This window comes from Glycine max, chromosome 15 (genome assembly GCF_000004515.6).
Source record: "Glycine max cultivar Williams 82 chromosome 15, Glycine_max_v4.0, whole genome shotgun sequence".
In the NCBI taxonomy this organism is placed as follows: Eukaryota; Viridiplantae; Streptophyta; class Magnoliopsida; order Fabales; family Fabaceae; genus Glycine; species Glycine max.
This window is the reverse complement of record NC_038251.2, coordinates 13856118-13882922: the sequence shown is the minus strand read 5'-3', so window position 1 is coordinate 13882922 and position 26805 is coordinate 13856118. Positions and strand designations below refer to the sequence as shown.

The 26805-nt window shown below is 38.0% G+C and overlaps 2 protein-coding genes across 2 annotated transcripts; both read left to right on the top strand.

Moving 5' to 3' along the window:
• The first annotated feature begins 381 nt into the window (after positions 1-381).
• LOC102666261 (glycine-rich cell wall structural protein 1.0-like) lies at positions 382-759 on the top strand. Its single transcript, XM_006598318.1, has one exon. The coding sequence runs from the start codon at positions 382-384 to the stop codon at positions 757-759; it is 378 nt and encodes a 125-aa protein (XP_006598381.1).
• A 4586-nt stretch (positions 760-5345) lies between these two features.
• On the top strand, positions 5346-8129 carry LOC100803889 (pentatricopeptide repeat-containing protein At2g18940, chloroplastic). The gene has a single exon (XM_003546363.5). It carries the CDS (start codon positions 5557-5559, stop codon positions 8044-8046), a length of 2490 nt encoding a protein of 829 aa, XP_003546411.1. The 5' UTR covers positions 5346-5556; the 3' UTR covers positions 8047-8129.
• The last annotated feature ends 18676 nt before the right edge of the window (positions 8130-26805 follow it).

Below are 26805 nucleotides of genomic sequence, written 5' to 3'. Positions count from 1 at the left end.
CGTTCTTAAAAAAAAATCACTCACGTAAAGAAGCTTTCTTTCATTTTGATTGGTTCCTATTGTTTACCTTTGTCAGATGTATTTTATTGAGCATGAAGCAGTTTGGGCATTCCCTACGAACAATAGATTTTTAGGTTATGTTTTGGGTGATTTTTAGGTTTAAGTATCAAAAATTTTAAAAATAACAAATAGTTTTTAGTTTGTTTTAAATAATTTTAAAACTAGTTTTTAAAATATGATTAGTTTCAAAATAAACTCATTATAAAAGTTTCTTAATGTATTAAAATTAGTTTAAAAGTGATTTTATATGAGGTGATGACAACGGTGATGGTGGTTTCAATAGCAAGGACAATAAAAATACTAGTGATGGTTGCAATGACAATGGCGATAGAGGTGGTGGTGGTGGTAGTAGTAGTGGTAATGTTAGTGGTGTTGATGATGATGGTGGTGGTTTTAGTAGCAATGTTGGTGGTGGCAGTAACAGGTAGTGGTAGTGGTAAGGTGGTAATATTAGTGGTGGCAACTAGTGGTGGTGGTCGCGGCAACGTTGGTGGTGGCAATGACAAAGATGGTATTGGTGGTGTTGATGGTAGTAGTAATGTCGGTGGTGATGGTGGTGGCGATGACGGAGGTGGTATTGGTGGTGGTGGCAGTGATAGTGGCATTGACGATAGTGATGGTGGTGATGGTGATAGTGATAGTGACGTTGGTGGTAGTGGTGGTGGTAGCGGCCATGGCAACAAAAAATGTCATTATTAAATGTGGGAAATGTGTATTTGTTTTAAAAACTAAACCAAATTCATAATTTTTTTTGAAAATGGGTGTAAAAGTATTTCAAAAATGATGTAAAACACATTTCAACTTTATTTTTGCCAAACACGTCTTGTTTTGAAAATTGTATTTGTAAACCAAAAACCAAAAACTTACAACCATGCAACCACCCTGGTAACTGCGAAAATTGAGTTTAATTGATAGTCAGTTTTGGCTAAGAATGATTATAATTTCTTTATTTTACTGTTATTTTTAATGAAATAATAAGGAATTTAATATCATGTGAATTTTTTACTAACAGGACTCAAAAGAAGTAAATTACAAGATTTATAAAGGAAAATTGATGCAAAAACTTGAAAAAAAAGTTGAAAAAGGAATAGCTCGCTTAGGGCACAAGTCAAACTCAGCACACCTCCTCGCTTAGCGATCAAGCTCAAGCTTAGCGCAAAGAAGGCCCACGAAAAGGCCCAAAGGCATGCTTAGCGTGAAATCCCGTGCTAAGCGCGTGACCGCCTCGCTAAGCCCAAACATTGTGGCGCTTAGTTCGTGATCACCCCGCTAAGACCAGAAGGGGCGCGCTTAGTGCGAGGTCGCATGGATTATAAATTACCTTGGGCCTATGAAAAGAGTAGGGAGCAAAGGAGAAAGACACATCGAGACTCAGAGCTCTCCAATGAATGCATCCTAAGCTTGATTATCTCTAATAAGGGAAACTCTCTCTCTTTAGTCATTCTCCCCTCTTCCTTTATCCATCCCTTTTCTTCTTCCATCAATATTAGTCCCTAAAGTGTAAAGCCTCTCATGGCAATGAGAGACTCAACCTCCATTGTAGGGAGCCTAGCAGTCAAATGTCCTTATAATGTAATCTTTCCTTACTACCTATTTAATGCAATGTCAATTTTTATTATTTTTTTCCGTGTTTTATTGTTATTGTATGGTCTGATCATATATGCATTTGTTTAGGGATTAGGCATTGAGAAGTGTTTAATTTCTATAAAATTGGGAAAGAGAACCTAAACAAATAATTGCTAGGTATAGGGTGATATTGTTTAGCCTATGCATACATCTCTAAAATTTATGCAATTTATTGTTTTATCTCTGCAAAAGGATTTGGGAGAGAAAATAGATAAATTAGGCTCTTTATTGTGAGGGATCAGGGTTGAGTATCATAGTAGATGTTGATGGAAATTGAAATAGTATTAAATAGAGAAACACATTAACATTGCATCAAGTGTAGTTAAGCATGTTAGGCCCAACATATTTTAAATTTTGAATTTACCTTTAAGCATTCAAATGCATTATCATCATCTTTATCTTCTATCTTTATCATCTTTTACTTTGAATATTTATCTTATCTTTTGTCTCTCTTTATCTTCTATTTTAAATTCTTTATCTCTTGCTTATAAATTGAGTTTGCATTCATCTAAGTACAAACAAAGTTCATATAGACTCAACACTCGGACTTCTGAGTAATTTACTACTTGAGACAAATTAGTGTACTTGCCAATGAGTTAACACACCCTAAACGGACCCTAATGTTCTTGATGTTGTCAATTTTAGTAGGGTTTTCTTTGCTACTTTTTTATGCGGAGGGTTATATTTTTTGTTCATTTTAGGTTTGTAAGTTGTTAAGACAAATTTATAATAAGGTAAAATGACCACATTGACTACTTTCTTTCTTTAAATTTTTATTTCACTTACATAAAAGAAGTTTTCTTTCACTTCTATTGTTTCCTATTTTTAAGAAAATCTTTTTGCAAGTGAAAGAAAATTTAAAAGAAACAAGGTAGTCAATGTAGTATGAAGTGATCATTTTATCATATCATTGACTTGTCTCAACAACTTACATACCCAAAATGAAAAAAAAAATTATATATAACCCTTTGTATAAAAAATGGCAAAGAAACCCACCAAAAAATCAAGAACATTAGTTTTTAGGACTTTGGTTTTTAGGTAGTGTCCAAAATGCTTAATGCCTAATAAAATACACCTGACATTAACAACATAATTATAATACATAAAGTGATCAATGTAAATCCAATATAGGCATAGAAATTGAATACAATTATACAATAATCCTAATCCTAATCTCTTGAAAACTCAATTGCCTTGATTTGTTTCTATTAGTTTTGTATTTGGATAAAAAAAAAAAGTAAACACCTTTTATGCCATTGATATATAAAGTAAATCTAAAATTATAAGCAATAATAGAAAACACCAACTTTAAAGACTGAGTCATAGAGAAAGAAACTAAGAAAAGGAAACAATTGATAACCATTTACACCAATGAATATCTTAAATTGCAAGAGAAAAATGTTGACAAGTACAAAAATATAAAATGAAAGTATTGGAATCTCTTTGCTTATTTTGCGAGGATCACCAAATTGTAACTATTTCCAACATAAAGAATAAAATTTGTTCCAAACAATGAAGAAGTGTAGAATACTCGTAAATTTATTATGTATTTCCCTAACATGGATTTTCACATCTCAATTTTATTTAGTGTTATTAAACTTGAATCGACTTATATGGATCTGGTTCTCATCAGGACTTACTTGTCTGTCAACAAGAATTTTTTCCCATCAAAATGTTGCACAACAAAGATTCTCATGGTGAAGTAGCAATGAAAAGAGAAAAGAGGGAGAAAAAGAAAGAAATCAACAAATCACATGAAAAAAAGGGAAGACATGAAGGAAGGGGGAAGAAAGAAAGAACAAATTCTAAGTCCTTTAGACTTGTTCAACTAATGTTTTGCCTTGAGTGTCTTTGAAAGACAAGAATTAATCAAGAAGCATGGAGAAGAGTGCCCAAACTTCAAAAGCAAGAAACCAGAATCAGAAGGACAATCTTGCATTCTATATCAAAGTGTAGATATCAAATGTTACATATAACTAGAAGCATGATTTTTTAGGTAACTTGAGTTAAGGGATAGATATTAAAAGCTATATGTGACTTAAGGATCATCAGAAGATGCAATGTAAAAGAGAGCAACATAGGCATATGTGTCTACACAATTCAAAAGCACGAACAAGAATCTATAATAAAGACATCATGCAATAGTGTATTAAGACACTATCATCCGAAGTGACAAATTCTTCTGAAGACATGAAACATCTTGAAGAAGAAAGAGGTAGTCACATACTACAAGTCCTATACAAGCAAGACAATCAAGAATAAGAAAAGAAAGTCCCAAGAAATCTGAATTGTTCAAAGAAGAAAGAAGACTTACCTAAAAAAACTCATTTTTTTTGAAGTAGCAAATCTCCTTATGTTGGAGAAATGAGAAGTCATCCGTCACTAACAACAAGTACCAACATTCAAAATTTTGAATTTAAATTGTGTGCAAGTTGTCTCAACTAAAGAAGAAAGAGGAACCAATTGTATTGATAGAGACAACTCAGCATGTCTCCTTGACCTCTAAGCCTATTAAAAAATAAAATAAACACATACAATATATGTATTAGAGTAAAATATGTGCTAATCAAACAAGATATATCATAACAAGCAAAATGTCATAAGAGCAAAAGATATTTTATGAAAGCAAATGGTTTCTAAAATGTTTATCTTAGCAAAAACATATCAATTATATATCGATCAAGAGGTTTAACTGAGATAGAAATATGCATGAAAATTAAAATGTATTAAGAAAACTAATATGTAATGAAACATTTTAATCCCATAATGCTCTCCGTCTTGTCATGAGACAAAAAAAGATAGAGTGCCATCATTGTTAGTAAAAACAAGAGACATTAGACTGAGAAGAAAAATTGGAAGAAAAAAAAGCTAAGGACGACTTGTTTGGGTGATCATTAGTTATAAGTTTCAAAATTACAACTGTTTTTTGTTTTAGTTATTTTTTTAAATTTTGGTATCAAAATAAAATTTATTTAAATTTTTTTTATTCTATTAAAATTAGTTGAAAACTAATTCAAGAAAATAGGTGGTGACACAAACAATGTCAACAATAATGATAACAATGATAATGGGGTGGGAGGAGGTGGAGGAGAATTTAGACAAGGTGACTAAAGTTATAAGTACATCAAATAAAAATGTAAACTATAAAAATAAATAAATAATCTAAATAAAGTCTCAAATTATTACACAAATATCTTAAAGATAATTTTTTATTTAAAGAGTAATATTTATTGAATAAAAACAAATGCATAATAAAAATGAAAGTTAGTCTAAATTAAAAACCACAAGTAGTAAAAAATAATTTCAATTTTTTAAGAATAAAACATTAGAACAGCTAGGATTCCTTTGAAGATAATATATATATATATATATATATATATATATATATATATATATATATATATATATAGAGGTTGATTCACGCGTTCAACAGTAGTATATTTATTATTCAATTGGATTTTGAAATGTGAAAGAAAATCAAATTCAATAAAATAATAAAATTCTTCCTTTTTATTTTTTCAAATATTTCTTTTGATTTTTGTTCAGATTATTTTATCAATTTAACTATCAAATACATTTTCTGATCAATCCTCAAGATTCAAGAATAGTGTTCCTCATACGAGTGTTTTAAGACGAGGTTACAAGTTACAATATTTTCAATAGGAGTCACTCACTACTTTCACTGCGGGTCAATGGGTCATCCTCTCTATCTGTTTTGTCTCCACACATTCCATTCCCTTTCCCTTTTTGGTTCACTCAATCAACCAACCCACCCTTCAATCCAATTGCTTTCAATCTCATCCTTATGTTCAAACCCTGAACCCATCATAAAACTCTCTTCTTCTGTTGCCATTGTACTTGCTTGTTGCAATGGAGGGTACCCTTTTCCCCAATAGGCCAGTTTTGCCTGCTCCTTCACACAAACCAACACAACAACCTTTGAAATTCAAGCCAACTTTTTTGCCTCCACAGTCTCCACCACCACCACCTCCTTCTTTTCAGTTAGATTCCCTTCTCCAACACCTTCAGCATCTCTCTTCAGTTCCCATCACCACTCACACTCTCACACTTGTGCCTCCTTCTCATGATAACACCAAAGATTTTAATAATTCAGTTCATTCAAAGCACCCCACTTTAGGTTCTGGCTCCATAATTGATGAGGACAAGTTTGATGATGCAAAGTTTGGATTTTTATCAGACAAGGGTAAGTTGCTGTTCAGTTCAATTGTTGGGTCACCTTTGCATGAATTGAATGACTTTTTCAACTCTGTTAAGTTTGAGTTGCTTGAGGCTGATTTTCCCAGCTTGTTGAAGGCTTTGGACCTTTCTGGGAACTGGGAAAGGGCACTCTTGCTGTTTGAATGGGGTTGGTTGCATTTTGGGAGTGATCAGAATTTGAGGTTGGACAACCAGGTTGTTGAATTGATGGTTAGGATATTGGGGAGGGAGTCACAGCATTCAATTGCATCCAAGTTGTTTGATTTAATTCCTGTGGAAAAATACTCGCTTGATGTCCGGGCTTACACCACCATTCTTCATTCCTATGCTCGCACTGGCAAGTACAAACGGGCTATTGACTTGTTTGGGAAGATGAAGGAGATTGGTCTTGATCCAACTTTGGTCACTTACAATGTTATGCTTGATGTTTACGGCAAGATGGGTCGTTCTTGGGATAGAATCTTGGAGTTGTTGGATGAGATGAGGAGTAAAGGGCTTGAGTTAGATGAGTTTACCTGCAGCACTGTGATTTCTGCTTGTGGGAGAGAGGGTATGCTGGATGAAGCGAGGAAGTTTTTGGCTGAATTGAAATTTAATGGCTATAAACCGGGAACTGTTACGTATAATTCTATGTTGCAGGTTTTTGGAAAGGCAGGAATTTACACTGAGGCCTTGAGCATATTGAAAGAAATGGAGGATAATAATTGCCCTCCTGATTCTGTTACTTACAATGAGCTTGCGGCAACATATGTAAGAGCTGGTTTTCTGGACGAAGGGATGGCTGTCATAGATACAATGACAAGCAAAGGGGTAATGCCAAATGCTATTACCTATACCACTGTAATAGATGCCTATGGTAAGGCGGGAAGGGAGGATGATGCATTAAGGTTGTTCAGCCTGATGAAGGACTTGGGTTGTGCTCCCAATGTGTACACATATAACTCTGTTCTTGCCATGCTAGGCAAGAAATCAAGAACAGAAGATGTTATTAAGGTTCTCTGTGAGATGAAATTGAATGGATGTGCTCCTAATCGTGCTACATGGAACACCATGCTTGCTGTATGTAGCGAGGAGGGTAAGCACAATTATGTTAACAAGGTCTTGAGGGAAATGAAAAACTGTGGATTTGAGCCTGATAAAGACACATTCAATACATTGATTAGTGCATATGCTCGTTGCGGATCTGAAGTTGATTCTGCAAAAATGTATGGGGAAATGGTTAAATCAGGCTTTACTCCATGTGTAACAACTTATAATGCTCTTCTAAATGCCCTGGCTCGGCGAGGTGATTGGAAAGCGGCAGAATCTGTCATTCAGGACATGCGAACCAAGGGCTTTAAGCCTAATGAAAATTCATACTCACTGTTGCTCCATTGTTATTCCAAGGCTGGGAATGTCAAGGGGATAGAGAAGGTCGAGAAAGAAATTTATGATGGTCATGTCTTTCCTAGCTGGATACTTTTGAGAACCCTTGTCCTTACAAACCACAAGTGCAGACACCTTAGGGGAATGGAAAGGGCATTTGATCAACTGCAAAAGTATGGATACAAACCTGATTTGGTTGTCATCAACTCCATGCTTTCGATGTTTGCCCGAAACAAGATGTTTTCGAAGGCCCGTGAAATGCTGCATTTCATTCATGAATGTGGATTGCAGCCAAATCTTTTCACCTACAATTGCTTGATGGATTTGTATGTCCGAGAGGGCGAGTGTTGGAAAGCAGAAGAAGTGCTCAAGGGAATTCAAAACTCTGGTCCAGAGCCAGATGTTGTGTCTTACAATACTGTTATCAAGGGATTTTGCAGAAAAGGGCTCATGCAGGAGGCTATTGGAGTTCTCTCAGAAATGACCACTAAGGGGATTCAACCAACTATAGTTACATACAATACTTTCTTGTCAGGCTATGCAGGGATGGAGTTGTTTGATGAAGCAAATGAAGTCATTAGATTTATGATTGAGCACAATTGCAGGCCAAGTGAACTAACTTACAAGATTCTAGTTGATGGTTACTGTAAAGCTGGGAAGTATGAAGAAGCCATGGACTTTGTGTCTAAGATTAAGGAGCTTGATATCTCCTTTGATGATCAATCTGTGAAAAGACTTGGTTCTTGTATTAGGGAGAGAGTGGGGTCTACTTTGTGAACTATCAACTATCCTTTTTGGTTTCCTTTTTTTCCAATTTTTTTATATAATATCTATAAATGCAATTCCATCAGTTATTTCAATTCTTTAGCATGGATCAAATCTAGTCCTTTGGAAACTCCATTTGTACTATAGTTCTGTAAGTTAATAGCTGCACCAATCCATAAAAAGTTAGAAATATATTGAATCAACCTACTGGTGAATATGTTCTCTTGCTTGATTAAATACCTGAAAGTTATAAATTTTGGCGCAAGTTTTCTGAATCTGTTATATGCGTGCTGTTTTGAATTTTTTTTCCCTAAGACAATCTCTACGATGATAAGGGCCGCTTAGAGTCCCTTTTCACTTTTTGGTTTCAAAAGCTGTTTTTTTATTATAATTTTCTGTTATTGAGCAATTAATTAATTTCTCATAAAATGTATTAAGTTTTGAAAATTGTTATTGAAGTAAGTGTTTTAAAAATCAAGAAACAAAAACAACTGGAAGATATTTTTCGTCTTCTTTTTTGTCATCTTGTTTGACTTCTTCAATTCCTGAATGTGCTTTTCTATATCTTCATTTAATCCTTAAATAAATGTGCTTTATTCTTTTTTCATCTCATTAATTACTGATATTAAATGTTTTTTTTGACAGCATACTGATATGAACAACCCTATAAAATAAATGTTATATTAATAATAAAAGTAAACAGCTTTTGTAAAATTAGGGATTAAAATGATTAACTTTTACATTATCAAGGGCCATGTGGGTGAAGAAAATAAAATTAAAGTGGAAGTCCGAAATTCTGGAAGTCGGATTTTTTTATTGGATTAAATGGAATTTTGATTCTTTTTTTTTTTGTTGTTAAATTGCACATTCTGAGAAAAATATGAGACTAATTATTTAAAATAAAAGAACTAAAATTATAGATTTTAAAAAATAAAAGACTAAAATTGCATTTATGTTTTTTTTTCCTTTTAAGTACAAATTGAATCATGTAGTTCAATTAATGACCCACCTATTCAACCATTGATTCATTGATACGGTCTCCTGATGGAATCGTCCATTTGGCTTTAAAACCATGCCTTACATGTTAATTTCTCAAATTAAAATTATCCACGATACTATTGGTGAAGAATGGGTGTGAATGACCTTATCAAATTAAGTATACTCTATGATACAATACAATATTAATGAAAAAAATGAAAGAAACATATAAAATAGTATTTCAAAGAATAATGAAGATACAATATCAATACCTAAATTATTCGGACTTTATTTATCTTTCAGATAAACTTCAAATTAATCAGAATTAAGACAAAATAAATAAATAAATATCTCAATTTTCAAAAATTGTCCAATACATTGGAATTTTTCAGTATCTTTAGTATGTGTATTTTAATTATAGTTTTAAATTCATGTATGCCATTCTTAGAATAATGGAGTTTTTTTTTTTTTGCAAAATAAACTTTTACATGTAGAGTTTTTTTTTTACTTCTATAGTATTTAATAGCTTTGTAAGTCTCTTGAGACAAATTTAAATTTAGAAGTTTTCATTTCCTTAGATTGTAATATCATATCATTTTCTCTAAATTGTTATAATAAAAAAATAGAATCATTACTAACAAAGTTTTGATACATGTAAATGTACTTCTGTAAGTACAATTTAAATTTAAAAGTTTTCATTGCCTTGGATTGTAATATAATCTCTTTTCCTTTACATTGTTATAATAAAAGAATTGAACCGAAACCCTGCTAGCAAAGGAATGCATCCAACAGTGTTCTGTTTCATTGGTCCTCTCTCATGCCAGAATTTGCTCATAAAAATCCACTTTGTTCTCCCGGAAATCAAATCATCACTGAAAAAGCTTGATCTACTTATAGATACTTGGATTATTTGAATATCTTAAGAGAAGTTTGATTCTTTGTCGTGAATATGAAAGAAAAAAAATCATATTAAAAGAATTTATACTCGCATGACCGAACACCCTAGGCCATATGATAAATTGACTAAACATTCATCGGTCATGCCTAAACATAACATATTTAATGATCAAAGCAACGTATCTTGAAGGTGAGGAGTAACTCCTAACAGAAGGTGCAAGATTCAAAGCAATTGATGAGATTATTTCAAAATTCAAAAGATAAAGATGAATATCTAATCATCAAACCCAATACCCATCAATCATAAAACATTGCATTAAAACATTGGCTTCTTGATCCAAAGATAACTCTCTTCATACTCTATAGGACTCAAGGCTTCGGGAGCATGTGTAGCCATATAGATAGATATCCCTTGATTATATTGTAAATTAACACCCGAGACTTAATATCTTATCATGCTCAAATACCCCTCGAACATGGCCAAACACCCCTTAGGTCATAGTCTCACCTTTTGACTATGGTCAACACCTTGTGTCCCTAGTCGGATACCCCCTCAAACATGGTTGAGCACCCCCTAAGTCATAGTTACACCTCTTAACTATGGATGACACCCCTCAACCATGGTCGCACATCCCCTGATCGTAGTCGGACACCCCTTGGCCTCGACCAGACACTTCTTAAGCATAATTGATATCCTCAAGTCATAAGCCAGACATTCCTTGGCCATGGCCAAGTACCCCTTTCACTATGATCAAACATTCCTTGCTCTTAGTTGATCCCCTTTATCCATAGCCAAATACCCCCTGTGACCATAGCCAAATACCACTTAGATATATGATGAGATACAAATCAACTATGCAAAAAATTAAGGGAGGAAGTTTAGGTAAAAGTAATAATCATCAAGACCTTATTAACATGTAACTATGAATTAGCATTCCCACTAACATGAGATGTAAGACTAATGATCCTAGGTCCATAAACGTATCCTCTCTCTGGAAAAGAAAGCATAACCTAGGTTCCTTCCGTCCTTGGGTGTTGCCCAGTGGCTTGGCCACCAACGGAGTGGGTTTTTGCTCTCTACAAACGTTGGGGTTCCTTCTTTGATCTTAGGGAGTTTTAACTGCCTCGGTCTCTAAAGTTTTCCTTGTTTTTTCCAATCGCGTGCTCTATCACTTTTTCTCATCTTGGGCTATGAAATAGTTGCCAGTTTGAACTGCTCTTGATGGGGAAGAACAAGGGTCGTCAATCGCACTCAGCTGCAAAGCAAATTATGGTGAAGGGTACTACCTCAAGTTCAGGTAAATCCCAAACATCTGCTACTTCTGGTCTGGCTGGTTGCTTGGATGTTGTCCAAGCAAATCAGAATGCTTATACTGCTTCACAGGATAACCTTGTAGGCAAGGTGCTCGTAAAAAAGACAGGGACAAGTTCTGCAAAAACTGATGATGTCGCACACCAAGTGTTTGATAATTTGTCGGAATGCAGTGTTGAATCTGAATCTTCCCCAGAGGTTTCTTGCACCTTAGGGGACAATGATTCAACCACTGATGATGATTCATCTCACTCCTGTGGCTCTAAGTCATCACCACAGTTAGACGACAATAAGGCTCCCACTCCTTGGGTTAATCTATTCAAAGATAACAGAAGTCCTTCCAAAGGTTTTGGAATGAAGTTCTCCCCTCCACCCTCTGATGATGAAGTGTTGTTGGAAGAAACATATTTGCAACCCCTGGAAGAGGCTTGGGGACATAGCCTTATTGGCTATGTGGCTGGTCGATTCCCAGGAAAGAAAGCTCTGCTGGATTGTTGCCAAAAATGGGGAGTCAAGTTTTCATACTCAGCTCATGAAAGTGGTTGGCTGGTGTTTAAATTTGAGTCTGAGGATGATCTGAACCAAGTCCTCTCTGCAGGCCCTTATTTCATATTTCAAAGACCCCTTCTGCTGAAGGTTATGCCAACATTCTTTGACTTTGGCAATGAGGAGCTCAGCAAGATCCCTGTCTGGGTTAAACTCAAAAATCTACCTCTGGAGCTTTGGAATCCTCAAGCCTTAGGGAAAATCCTGTCCAAGATTGGTTCGCCCATTCGATCTGACCATCTTACTGCTTCTAAGGGGTCTATTTCTTTTGCTAGAGCTTTAGTTGAGGTTGATGCTTCTTTGGAGCTCATCGATGAAGTGCGATTTAGACTTCCTACAAGGAAGACTTTTGTGCAAAAGATTGAGTATGAAAATAGACCTTCTTTTTGCACTCACTGCAAGATGATTGGGCACCGCCTCACTAATTGTAAAGCTGTCACTGCAAACAAGCATGTTCTCATCACAGCCTGCCCCACCTTGGATCAGTCACAAGTGGGTGATTCAGCAATGCCCCCACATACCAATACAGCAGGCCCCTCTGATAATCCAAAGAATATCCAGACTAATATGTCTGTCCCTCATCACAGAAAACATGTTCTGGTTGCAAATCATGTTCCTGTCCTTCAGAATTCTTCTGACCTCAAAGAAATAGGGAACACTGAGTTGGATGATCCTATAGAAGAGGGGTTTGTTCAGGTGAAAACAAAACACCAAAAAAAAGGTAAAAAAGTGTCACTCATAAAGACAACCCGTATTGAGGATATGCAAGTTGATGTCCAAAGAGGAAGAAATCATAAAGCTATAACTAGGGTCGAGGAGGCTTCCTCCCATCCGAATCCATGATCATTGCCTCTTGGAACATCAGAGGCTTTAATTTGCCTCTGAAGCATCATGCGATGCAAAACTTCCTTCGCTGCAAGGAAATTAACGTCATGGTTGTGTTGGAAACAAAGTTGAATGAGGCTTCAGTTGAGGAAATCATAAGAAGAAAGTTTAGTGACTGGCACTTCACCCATAACTTCGCTTCTCATAATGCTGGCAGAATTCTTATCCTCTGGAAGCAGGATAAGATTCATCTTTCTGTTTTGGAGTCAAATGCCCAATTGATTCATTGTGCTATTGATTGTAAAACCACTGCCAAGCGCCTTCAGGTTTCATTCATTTATGGTCTTCACTCCATTATGGCAAGAAGATCTCTTTGGATAAATCTGAATAGTATCAATGCTAATATGAATTGCCCCTGGCTCCTCATTGGTGACTTCAACTCCATTCTGTCTCCCACCGACCGTTTCAATGGAGCTGAGCCCAATGCTTATGAGTTGCAAGATTTTGTTGATTGCTATTCTGACCTGGGGTTGGGGAGCATCAACACTCATGGCCCCTTGTACACGTGGACCAATGGCAGGGTGTGGAGCAAACTGGACAGAGCTTTATGTAACCAGACCTGGTTCAATTCCTTTGAAAATTCTTGAAATTCTGATACTGTGGACAGATGTCGTACCGGATGTCACGACATCACGCTTCAGAACATGCAGATTATATTTGGGAGTATGAACAGATTAAACAAGTAAATAACACAAGAGAATTGTTAACCCAGTTCGGTGCAACCTCACCTACATCTGGGGGCTACCAAGCCAGGGAGGAAATCCACTAAAATAGTGTTAGTTCAAGGTCTAACAGTCACTGTTTACAACCTTCTCACCTAACCACTACCCGTGCGACCTCTACCTAAGAGCCACTCTTAGATATGAGAACCCCTCTCACTCCCTCTCAATCACACTCCCGTGTTTACAATCAAATCAAAAACACACCAGAGATTGCTCTCTGAACAAAAGAGATCAACTCTACACACTAGAGATCAACTCTACACACAAGAGATCAACTCTACACACTTAGGTCCAACACTTGATGTTAGGGTACCATCAAGGTGGCTCACAAAACACTTAAGTCCCAAAACTCACAAAATAACTCTTCAATCCCGGACTTGGTACAAAACCCGTGCAGCCTTCATGTTTATATAGCAGTGTGCGTATCTGGGCTGCAACTACTTGTGCTGGATGAGATCTATCATTTTCCTGAAAATCTGCACTTAAAGATCTAAAAGATCAAGTTTGATCTTTTAGTTTTTATCTTTAATCTTTAATCCCTGAACGAACTATTCAAGTTTGTAATTCGAACTTTAATTATCTTTTAATTCGTTCCTAAAGATAGATCGCCAAATCTGTTGCTAACTGCACATTAATCTGTTAAAGATATAACAGATTTATGTGTCCAGTATTTTCGGGCCGGATGTCAGGACATCGTGTCCGACATCATGGATCCTGCAGCTTCAATTCTTCATTTGACATTTTATCTTGCCTTGTGCATTGTGCAGCAACTCCAGTATTTTCGGGCAGGATGTCCTGGACATTGTATCCGACATCGTGGATCCTGCAGCTTCAATTCTTCATTTGACATTTTATCTTGCCTTGTGCATTGTGCAGCCCGATCTTATTCCTTGACATAACGTTGGACATCATGTGCAGCAACTCCAGCTTTCCTTCATTGTCTAAGTGCTTATGTTTTAACAAAATCTTAGCCAATCTTTTAAACACTCAGTAGAGCTAAGCACTAACAATCTCCCCCTTTGGCAAATTTTGTCTAAAACATACTTAGACACTTCCTGAGCAGGTACGAGCAGTTATGCAAGTGGGATCAGCAACTTTCATTATCAAAGTAATCAAGCACAGCGGTATCTGTAGTGGTAACAGCAAAATTCTGCAAGTTGCAAGTCGTTTCCAGGATGTCAAGACATCTCATGTGACATCAGCTTTCTGCTCCCCCTGTCTCCATGCTCTTACTGCAGTATCTTCTATCAGCTACTAGTCTTTTCCAGGATGTCAAGACATCTCATGTGACATCAGCTTTCTGCTCCCCCTGTCTCCATGCTCTTACTGCAGTATCTTCTATCAGCTACTAGTAGCTTACATCAGTCATCATCAGCAGCAGCAGTCTCCCCCTCAAAATCATGAATCATGCATACATCGTATCATACAACTCCCCCTCAAAATCATGAATCATGCATACACCACCGTATCCTACTACTCAAAATCATACATCATGACTACTATTGCATACATAGAGTCCTATTACTCAGAATCATAAATCATGCATAATACTATTAATACTATTACTCCCCCTTTTTAGACAGAATTTGACAAAAGTAGAATGCATGCAAATATTACAGACCAATAGCAATCAATTGTTCAAAGGGACATGCCCCTATAGCTAGTAATAGTAAAAAGCAAAAATAAAGGTCTGATGGTCATGGGGTGGCTTCAGAATCATCATCATCTGATTCAGTATCCTCTGCTGCATCTTCCTCTTCCTCAGCTGCTTCTTCTTTTTCCTCAGCTGCTTCTTCTTCTTCCTCAGCAGCTTCACCATCATCAATGCCACTGTCTGAGAGTCTTTTGATCAGGCGTTCCAACTCCATTTTCTTCTCTGTGGTGGCTTTGATGGTTGCTTCCAGCACCTTGCATGTGTCCTTGAGTTCAGCAATCAAAGCATCCTTGGACACAGCACCTGAAGCAGCAGCTTTCCCTGATGTCGAGACAATGTCTGGGACATGTGTCCCCTCAAACAGTTTGTAATGCAGGGACAGAGCCGATTCTCTCTTCATCACAGAGTCAATGTTGTTTAAAATATTGGGATGTTGACTCAACATAATGCCACACAATACAGTTGGGAAGGCAATGGGTAATTTGACAGCAAAAGATTCTGAATGCTTAACAGTTTGATCAAAAATATAGTTTCCAAAATTAAATTTGGACTTGGTTCTAACAGCATACAGAAATTTACCCAAACCTGTGGCAACAGTGGAAGTATGATTGGTGGGTACCCAGTTTGCAGCGCCAATCCTGTGCAGGATTGCATACTTCACACTTAGCTTCCCTGCAGAAAGCTTCCCTTTCTTCGGCCAGTGCTGGACTTGTTTGGCAGTGATTTCCTTGGCAATTTGATGCTCAGAAACATCAATATCCACCACTCCTTCAGTTGGTCTGCCCAGGTATTTGTTTATTACAGCAGGGGAGAATCTAACACACTTTCCTCTGACAAACACTTTCTGATACTCATCACTCTTTCTGTTTGTTATGTCAGAGGGAATGTTGACAATGAATTCCCTGACTAAACTTTCATAGCAATCTCCCAACTTGGTGACAGTTTTCAGCAGTCCAGCAGCCTTGATGAGGTCCATGATCTCCTTGCAATCCAAGGCATCTCTTCCCAGTTCTCTTTCCAAGGCAAGTCTGCGTTGATACACAAATTTCCACCTTTCAACATTGCCAATGGAGTGGAATGAGATGTTGTCCAATGGTGCATCAGGGACATTTCCAGGCACCTTTTTCCCTGATGTCTTGGCCCTCTTGATGTCGGGAACATCTAGTTCGACATCATCATCAGAATCAGATGAGGAAATTTCTTTCCTCTTCTTGGAAGGGATTGCAACTTTGCTCCGTCTGGATGTGGTAGGAGTGATTGGAGTGCTCTTCTTCTGTGCCATAGTTTTGATTCGTCCAGACCTCTTGATGGGGGTTTTTCCCTTTCGGCTTTGTAGTCTTTCTGCAATGCCAGGTGCCAACTTGTTGGCAATGGGTTCCTCATCAGATTCTACTTCTTCTAGGTCAATGAGGTCACCTGGAGCAGGTTCTGGTGCCCGTGGTGCAGGGGTCTCCTCTGTGGCTTGATCATCTTCCTCTGTTGATCTCTCTTTGCTGGAGGAAGAGAGGACTTAAACATTTGGGGTGGAAGATGTTGGAACATCTTCATCAGCATCAGGGACAGAAGCATTTTTCAAAATGCTACTCACAATACTGCGGATCTTCTTATCCATCTCCGGGTCTACTTCCCTAGGACTTGTTGCAGGGCTAGGGTTTTCAGAAATCTTCACTCCCTGTTGTCTTTTGGGGACCAGTTTTTCAGGAACAGGGGCTGAACCAGGAATCATTTGTATGGGCTGGATATTGAATTCAGGTCGTTCCTGGTTTGATGGTGCTTTGGTGGATGATGGAGATGATGGTACAGAGGGTGAACCAGGAGCTGAAGTTTCTTTTGGTGAGGTAGCCATGGAAATGCAGAGCCTTTGGAATGATTTCGTAAATTTCTGAGAGCTGTTGGGGAATGCTGAAAACGAGATTACCACGAAAATATAAGTTTGAATGAGGAATGTAGAGGGACGTGTGAAGCAACGGTCGAATTTGTTTTGGCTCAGTAGTGAACGTGCTATTAATGTTAAGTGAGACGTTTGAGCACGTTCAGATAGCAGTAGCTGCTATAATTCCTCTAGCAGACAAATGCCCAGCTTGCCCCTCAGTTTTTCAAACTGTTTTGCATCCAATGCCTTTGTGAAAATATCTGCTATTTGTTCCTCAGTGTCAACATGCTCCAGTGTGATAACTTTATCATCAACAAGCTCTCTAATATAGTGATGTCTAATGTCAATGTGCTTGGTTCTGCTGTGTTGAACAGGATTTTTAGAAATATTAATAGCACTCAAGTTGTCACAGTACAATGTCATGACATCTTGTTCGACATTGTACTCCTTGAGCATCTGCTTCATCCAAACTAGTTGTGAACAGCTGCTTCCTGCTGCAATATACTCTGCTTCTGCAGTAGATAGGGACACACAGTTCTGCTTCTTGCTGAACCATGAAATAAGATTGTTGCCCAGATAGAAGCATCCACCAGAAGTGCTTTTTCTGTCATCTGCACTTCCAGCCCAATCAGCATTACAGTACCCAACCAGCATTGAATCTGAACAATGACAGTACATAATCCCATAGTCACTGGTGCCATTTACATATTTCAGAATTCTCTTTACTTGATTCAAGTGACTTATCTTGGGATTGGCTTGATATCTTGCACAAACACCTACTGCATAGGTGATGTCAGGTCTGCTAGCTGTTAAATATAGTAAGCTCCCAATCATGCTTCTGTACAGACTTTGATCAACACTGGTGCCAGCTTCATCTTTTGACAGCTTCAAGTGAGTAGGTGCAGGTGTTCTTTTATGGCTGGCATTCTCCATCCCAAACTTCTTGACAATGTTCTTTGCATACTTGCTTTGTGAGAGGAATATGGAGTCTTCCATCTGCTTCACTTGGAGTCCCAGAAAATAAGTCAGCTCTCCAACAAGACTCATCTCAAATTCAGATTGCATCTGTTGGAAAAAATGTCGAAGCATCTCATTCGACATCCCTCCAAACACAATGTCATCAACATATATCTGTGCTATCATCAAGTTATCAGCATCTTGTTTGACAAAGAGAGTCTTGTCAATTCCTCCCTTCCTATACCCTTGATCTTGTAGTGACCCCTCTGTTTGGATCTCCTATAATCAGCTCCTTGGGGTGCATCTTCTGGATTCTAATGGAAGGTCTCTTGTCAGGTTGGTTGATGTTTGATTCATCTGTAGCAGAATCAGAGTTTTCTGCATTTTCTGCACTTTTAGCTGTATCTGCTACATTGTCTCCCGATGTTCTGACATCTTCTTCGACATCCTTCTTTCTTGCTGGAGTTAGATCATCAACAACCACATTGATGGATTCCATCACAGTTCTGGTTCTGGAATTGAATACTCTATATGCTCTGCTGTTTGTAGAGTATCCCAGGAATATTCCTGCATCACTCTTGGGATCCATCTTTCTCCTTTGCTCTCTATCTGCCAAAATGTAACATGGACTTCCAAAGATGTGGAAGTGCTTGACAGTTGGCTTCCTCCCTTTCCAGATTTCATACAGTGTGGTTGGAGTCCCTCTTCTCAGTGTGACTCTGTTGTGGATGTAGCATGCTGTGTTCATGGCTTTAGCCCAGAGATTATAGGGAAGTTCTTTGGCATGAAGCATGACCCTAGCAGCCTCTTGCAAAGTCCTGTTTTTCCTCTCAACTATGCCATTCTGTTGTGGTGTAATGGCTGCAGAGAACTCATGAGTGATGCCTTCAGATGTGCAGAATTCAGTAAACCTGCTGTTTTCAAACTCTCTGCCATGGTCACTCCTGATTCTCTTGATGACACAGTCTTTTTCTCTTTGAAGCCTTAGACTCAACTCCTTGAATACTTCAAAGGTGTCTGATTTTTCTCTGATAAAGTTGACCCAGGTAAATCTGGAGAAATCATCCACAACAACATAGGCATACCTCTTTCCTCCAAGGCTTTCAACTTGCATAGGCCCCATCAAGTCCATGTGAAGTAGTTCCAGCACCCTGGAAGTGGTCTGATGTTGAAGCTTCTGGTGGGACATCTTGACTTGCTTTCCAATCTGACATTCACCACAGATTCTGCCTTCTTCTATTTTCAGATTGGGAATGCCTCTAACAGCACCTTTGTCAATGATTTTCTTCAAGCCTCTTAAGTGCAGATGTCCAAATCTTTGATGCCATATTCTGACTTCATCTTCTTTGGAGGATAGACATGTGGAGGAGTAACTGGTTTCTTGAGGTGTCCATAGGTAACAGTTGTCCTTTGATCTGCTGCCCTTCATTAGAACTTCACTCTTCTCATTTGTCACCAAGCATTCTGACTTTGTGAAGTTTACATTGAATCCTTCATCACACAGCTGACTGATGCTGATCAGGTTTGCAGTCAGTCCCTTCACCAGTAGTACTTTGTTCAGACTAGGAAGTCCATCATGAACTAGCTTTCCCATTCCAATGATCTTTCCTTTAGAGCCATCTCCAAATGTCACATAGCTAGTGGAGCAGGGCTCAATGTTCACCAGGAATTCTTTAACTCCTGTCATGTGTCTGGAACAGCCGCTATCTAGGTACCAATCTTCCTTAGCTGATGCTCTAAGTGAAGTATGAACAACAAGACTGACAATCTTGTGTTTTGGAACCCACATCATCTTCTTTCTGCTGTTGCTACTTTGAGTTCCATGATGTGGATGGCCATGTAGATGATAGCAAAAGGGCTTTATGTGACCATACTTGCCACAGTAGTGACACCTCCACTTCTTTCTTTTCCTTCTTTTACTCTTTTTCTGCTGCGTTCCATGATGTCGAGACCGATGTTGTGACATCGTGGCTCCAGTGCTGTTTTTGGCAGGAACAAATTCTGTCATGGTTATTCTGCCAGCAGATTTAAACCCAAGTCCTCTCTGGTTTCCAACATTCTTTCCAAGCTGTAGCACCTCATCAAGCGTATCTGAGCCTTTATTCAGCATCTTTATTGATTTTGTCATGTTTTCCAGTTTAGAGTTCAGAAAACCAACTTCTCCTTTAAGCTCAGAGATCTCCTCTTCATGTGCCTCCTTCTCAGCCTCCAGATCTGCAATGACCTTCTTCAGTTGTGCTTCTTGCTGAAGGATCTTCTCACTTTTGATGCATAGTTTTCTATAGGATATAGCAAGCTCATCAAAAGTGATTTCACTATCTGTATCACTTGAATCTTCAGCAGACTCAAATCTCCCAGTGAGTGCATTTACATCTCTGTCAGAATCACTTTCTTGTTCACTCTCTGTATCATCAGACCGACATACAGAAAGTCCTTTCCTCTGCTTCTTGAGATGAGTGGGACATTCAGCTATGATGTGTCCATAGCCTTCACACCCATGGCATTGAATTCCTTTGCTGTGACTGGGCTTTTCATCTGACCTTTTCTGGTATTTACTACCTTTCCTGATGTCGAAAGGGATGTTCTGGACATGTGGTTTCTGCCTCCTGTCCATTCTGTTCAGCACTTTGTTGAACTGCTTTCCAAGGAGCACAACTGCCTTAGTCAGACCTTCATCAGTATCCAGGTCATACTCATCTTCTTCTCCTTCATCATTGGACACGAAAGCCAGATTCTTGCTCTTCTTTTCAGCCCTATCCGAGAGTCCTAGCTCAAAGGTTTGAAGGGAACCAATGAGTTCATCTACTCTCATGTTGCAAATGTCTTGGGCCTCCTCTATTGCAGTGACTTTCATGTCAAATTTCTTAGGCAAGGATCTGAGGATCTTTCTCACCAGCTTTTCATCTGTCATTCTCTCTCCCAAGGCAGTGCAAGCATTGGCAATTTCAAGAATGTTCATGTGGAAGTCATGAATACATTCTTCCTCCTTCATCTTCAGATTTTCGAATTTTGTAGCCAAGAGTTGCAATCTGGACATCTTCACTTTGGAGGTTCCTTCATGAGTGGTTTTCAGGATCTCCCATGCATCTTTGGCCACTGTGCATGTGTTGATCAGTCTGAAGATATTCTTGTCAACTCCATTGAATAGAGCATTCAAGGCTTTGGAGTTTCCAAGTGCCAATTCGTCTTCTTCTTTTGTCCAGTCTTCTTCTGGCTTCAATTCATCAGTGGGCTTTCCTTCTGTGTCCAGCATCTTGGGATGTTCCCAGCCTTTGATGACAGCTTTCCAGGTTCTGCTATCCAGTGATTTGAGGAAGGCCACCATCCTTGCTTTCCAGTATTCATAGTTGGTTCCATCCAGAATTGGTGGTCTGTTCACTGGTCCTCCTTCTTTCTCCATGTTCATCAGAATTTATCTCCCTAGATCTCACTCAGTGAATTCGAGTGCCTGCTCTGATACCAATTGAAATTCTGATACTGTGGACAGATGTCGTACCGGATGTCACGACATCACGCTTCAGAACATGCAGATTATATTTGGGAGTATGAACAGATTAAACAAGTAAATAACACAAGAGAATTGTTAACCCAGTTCGGTGCAACCTCACCTACATCTGGGGGCTACCAAGCCAGGGAGGAAATCCACTAAAATAGTGTTAGTTCAAGGTCTAACAGCCACTGTTTACAACCTTCTCACCTAACCACTACCCGTGCGACCTTTACCTAAGAGCCACTCTTAGATATGAGAACCCCTCTCACTCCCTCTCAATCACACTCCTGTGTTTACAAATAAATCAAAGACACACCAGAGATTGCTCTCTGAACAAAAGAGATCAACTCTACACACTAGAGATCAACTCTACACACAAGAGATCAACTCTACACACTTAGGTCCAACACTTGATGTTAGGGTACCATCAAGGTGGCTCACAAAACACTTAAGTCCCAAAACTCACAAAATAACTCTTCAATCCCGGACTTGGTACAAAACCCGTGCAGCCTTCATGTTTATATAGCAGTGTGCGTATCTGGGCTGCAACTACTTGTGCTGGATGAGATCTATCATTTTCCTGAAAATCTGCACTTAAAGATCTAAAAGATCAAGTTTGATCTTTTAGTTTTTATCTTTAATCTTTAATCCCTGAACGAACTATTCAAGTTTGTAATTCGAACTTTAATTATCTTTTAATTCGTTCCTAAAGATAGATCGCCAAATCTGTTGCTAACTGCACATTAATCTGTTAAAGATATAACAGATTTATGTGTCCAGTATTTTCGGGCCGGATGTCAGGACATCGTGTCCGACATCGTGGATCCTGCAGCTTCAATTCTTCATTTGACATTTTATCTTGCCTTGTGCATTGTGCAGCAACTCCAGTATTTTCGGGCAGGATGTCCTGGACATTGTATCCGACATCGTGGATCCTGCAGCTTCAATTCTTCATTTGACATTTTATCTTGCCTTGTGCATTGTGCAGCCCGATCTTATTCCTTGACATAACGTTGGACATCATGTGCAGCAACTCCAGCTTTCCTTCATTGTCTAAGTGCTTATGTTTTAACAAAATCTTAGCCAATCTTTTAAACACTCAGTAGAGCTAAGCACTAACAATTCTGTTTGTGAATTTATGGAGTTTATTTCTATCTCAGACCATACTCCTCTAGTTGTCACCACTGAGTTGGTAGTGCCTAGAGGTAATTCTCCATTTAAATTCAACAATGCTATTGTGGATCATCCAAATTTCTTAAGAATTGTTGCAGATGTCTGGAAGCAAAATATTCATGGCTGTAGCATGTTCAAGGTCTGTAAGAAATTGAAAGCTCTTAAAGCTCCCTTGAAGAATCTTTTTAAGCAGGAGTTCAGCAACATCTCCAACCGAGTAGAGCTAGCTGAGGCTGAATATAACAGTGTGCTTAATTCTCTAAAGCAAAATCCTCAGGATCCTTCCCTTCTTGCTCTGGCAAACTGCACTAGAGGGCAGACCATTATGCTTAGAAAAGCGGAGTCTATGAAATTTGCTCAGCTCATCAAAAACAAATATCTCCTGCAGGCTGATAAATGCTCCAAATTCTTTCATGCTTTAATTAAGCGCAACAGACACAGTCGATTTATTGCTGCCATAAGGCTAGAGGATGGACATAACACTTCCTCCCAAGATGAAATTGCCCTTGCTTTTGTGAATCACTTTAGGAATTTGTTTAGTGCTCATGAGCTGACCCAAACTCCATCCATTTTGATCTGCAATAGGGGTCCTAAGGTTCCCACCGATTGCTTTGCGGCCTTACTTTGTCCTACTTCTAAGCAAGAGGTTTGGAACGTTATTTCTGTGATGGATAATAACAAAGCTCCTGGGCCAGATGGTTTCAATGTTTTATTCTTCAAGAAGGCTTGGAATATCATTGGTGATGATATCTTTGCAGCGGTTAATGAATTCTTTACAACTGGAAAAATTCTAAAGCAACTCAACCATGCTATTATTGCGCTTATTCCTAAGCATGATCAGGCCTCCCAGGTTAACCATTTTAGACCCATATCTTGTTGTAATTTGTTATACAAGATTGTATCTAAAATTCTGGCCAACCGCATAGCCCCAGTGCTTGAGACTATTATTGGGGAAACTCAAACTGCTTTCATTAAGAACAGAAAGAGGATGGACAACATCTTCCTAGTTCAAGAGATTTTGCGCAAATATGCCCGGAAAAGATCCTCTCCGAGATGCCTCCTGAAAATTGACTTGCATAAAGCTTATGATTCCATTTCCTGGGAATTCTTGGATTGGATGCTTAAGTCCATTGGCTTCCCAACCCAGTTCTGTACTTGGATCATGGAATGTGTTTCTTCCACTTCCTTTAGTGTGGCAGTCAATGGATCCATTTATGGTCACTTCAAAGGGCAGCGGGGTCTTAGACAAGGGGATCCTCTCTCCCCTTATCTGTTTGTGCTCTGTTTGGAGTACTTTTCCAGAGATATGAGCAGCCTCAAGGATGATGCCAATTTTAAATTTCATCCCAACTGTGCAAGTATTCAACTATCTCATTTGGCTTTTGTAGATGATATTATGCTTATATCTAGAGGAGATATCCCTTCTGTGTCAACTATGTTTGCCAAGCTTCAGCACTTCTGTAGGGTTTCAGGACTTTCCATCAGCTCTGATAAATCTTCCATATACTCAGCCGGTATTAGGCCTCATGAGCTTTCTCATATTCAGCAGCTTACTGGATTTAGCTTGGGTGACTTCCCTTTCAGATACTTGGATGTTCCCCTTTTATCATCTAGATTAAATGTATGTCATTATGCTCCCTTGCTTTCCAAGATTACTGGTCTGATTCAGGGATGGAATAAAGTCTTTATCTTATGCAGGTAAGTTAGAGTTGATCAGAGCGGTTATTCAAGGAATTGTGAATTTCTGGATGGGGATTTTTCCTTTGCCGTAATCTGTTCTGGACCGGATCAACGCTTCGTGTCGTAATTTTCTGTGGGGCAAAGCGGATATTGGCAAAAACAAGCCCTTGGTTGCTTGGTCAGTAGTTTGTTCTCCGAAAAAAGAAGGGGGTTTAGGCCTTTTTAATCTCAAGGACTGGAACCTTGCGCTTCTTTCCTGTATCCTGTGGGACTTTCATTGTAAGAAAGATTCTCTATGGGTTTGGTGGGTTCACTATTACTATTTCAAAGGGAGCGATGTGTGGAATTACAATACTTCTTCATCAGATTCAGTTTTGATAAAGAAAATCATTCAAATAAGGGACTTTATTATCTCTAAAGAGCTAAGTACAGAAGAGGCCAAAAAGAGGATTCAATCTTGGAGCACCAATGAACAATTGCTTGTTGGCAAAGTCTATGAATACATTAGAGGTGTCAAGCCTACTGTTAGTTGGTGTTCTGTTATATGGAACCCAACAATCCCCCCTAAAATGTCTTTCATTTTGTGGCTTGCTAAAAGGAATCGGCTGCTTACTCTTGACAAAGTTGCTTTTTTGAACAAGGGTTCCCTCTGCCCTTTATGTTCAAATGAGCCTGAGTCAAATGCTCATTTGTTCTTTTCTTGCAAGAAATCTCTCCAAGTTTGGGCTCACATTCGTGATTTGGCTCCTTTCCGCAGACGTTTCACTTCTTTACAACGCATTACTGACTCTTTAATTAGGGGCAGATCCACATCAGGTGTTCAAGGAAAATTACGTTGTCTGACTATAACAATTACAGTCTACTGCATTTGGCTGTCTAGGAACAAGCTGATTTTTGAAGATTATCAATTTTCTGTAATAGAGGTTATTAGCAAGATTAAGTTTCTTATGTATAGACAAGCGCACCTGTTGCATTTGTTTTAGCATCTTGATATAGGTCTTCTTGTATTAAGGAGACTTTTGATTTTCTTTAATTGCGGGGTATGCCCCATTTATTATTGTATCATTTTGGATTTAATATAATTTACATTTTTTTTCCCAATGATCCTAAGTCCATAAATATGTGTGCATAAATGGTGAGATTCTTGAAGTAACATACTCTTTATTCTCATTTATTACTCTTATTGACTATATTTGGGAAGATCATTGATTTTACCATCAAAGTGTCTTTATAAGTATAGAAATTGTTTCCATTTTAGTTATATTTTTATCTCAAAAGAAATTATATTTTGGCTGCTAATTGAAAAATATCTTTATCACACATGAAAATATAACACCCACAACAAAAGCACATGAAAATATAATTACTCACACCAAATTATTAATTTTTTTTATTTTTCTATTCAAAATTTATATTCCCATCATTCAATAATTAAATTAAATATGAAAAATGTTAACCAATGCTCTTAAGATAATAGTTCAAAAACCTGGTTCGATCAGACTCGGTGGCATCACCAGTCCGGTTTGATTATTGGACTAGCCATGCATTTGGCTCGGGATGACCCGATCAGACCAAACTAGACCCGATTAGTTTGGGATAAATCTGATAACTTGGGACGGTTTTTAAAATCTGTTTTGTGTAAAAAAAAATAAAAAATACTCCAAAAGGCTCCAAAAAAACCCGAGACCTGTGTAATTGTGTTATTGAATTATTATTTGTGAACTTGCGTTATCAACTTTAATACTTCAATTCTTATTTTGGATTTTGGAGTATGAATAATTTTTTCCGAATCAAATAATATTAGTTATATACTTTATATAATATATACATATATAATTTTGATTTTTTTAATATATACCGGGTCAAACCGAACCAACCCATTGGTTGGACCATTGACCCACTACTTCAACTGGATTACTGACCGGACCAAACTTCATAATTTTGCTTAAGACACTAATTAAGGAACTTAAAGTAGAAATATTTTTATTGGAAGACGAAAATTGAGTTGTCCATGATTTTTTTTACGTTCTCTTATAATTTTCTCACTAAATATTTTCTATTTTTAATTCCTTAAGGCTAAAATATGTTTTTTCCCCAAAATTATCAAAATGTTCAGAATTCGTCCCTACAAAATTTTTGATATATTTTTCGTCATTGAAAAATTGAAATGTATCAATTTTTGACCCAAAGTTAGGTTCGGTTATATCCAAACCTATGTTGTTGGTGACTATGCAAATAAGCTTGTCCATTAGCCAATTGGACATTAACACATGTCAATGCTCCAACCCTTTCTCTCTCTTGACCATGGATGAGTCTGGTAGAGAAGGGCACAGGTTCAATGGTGGATTTTGACCTCCTCGACAAGATTCTATTGATGATACCAATAAACCCATACTAGTGTCTTCTCGAAAGATAACCTCCATGATCATCACCTTTTATGTCTCTTCTCTCGCCTCCACAAGAAGCTTTTCGAAAAGGACAACCTCTCCAAAGATCTAGATCTGAATCGATTACCTAAGCAAGACCTTCTTCGTAGATTAGTGAATATCTGAGAGCATTCCTCCACCTCCTTCCATGGTTGTGAAGAAGACCTCGAAGATCACC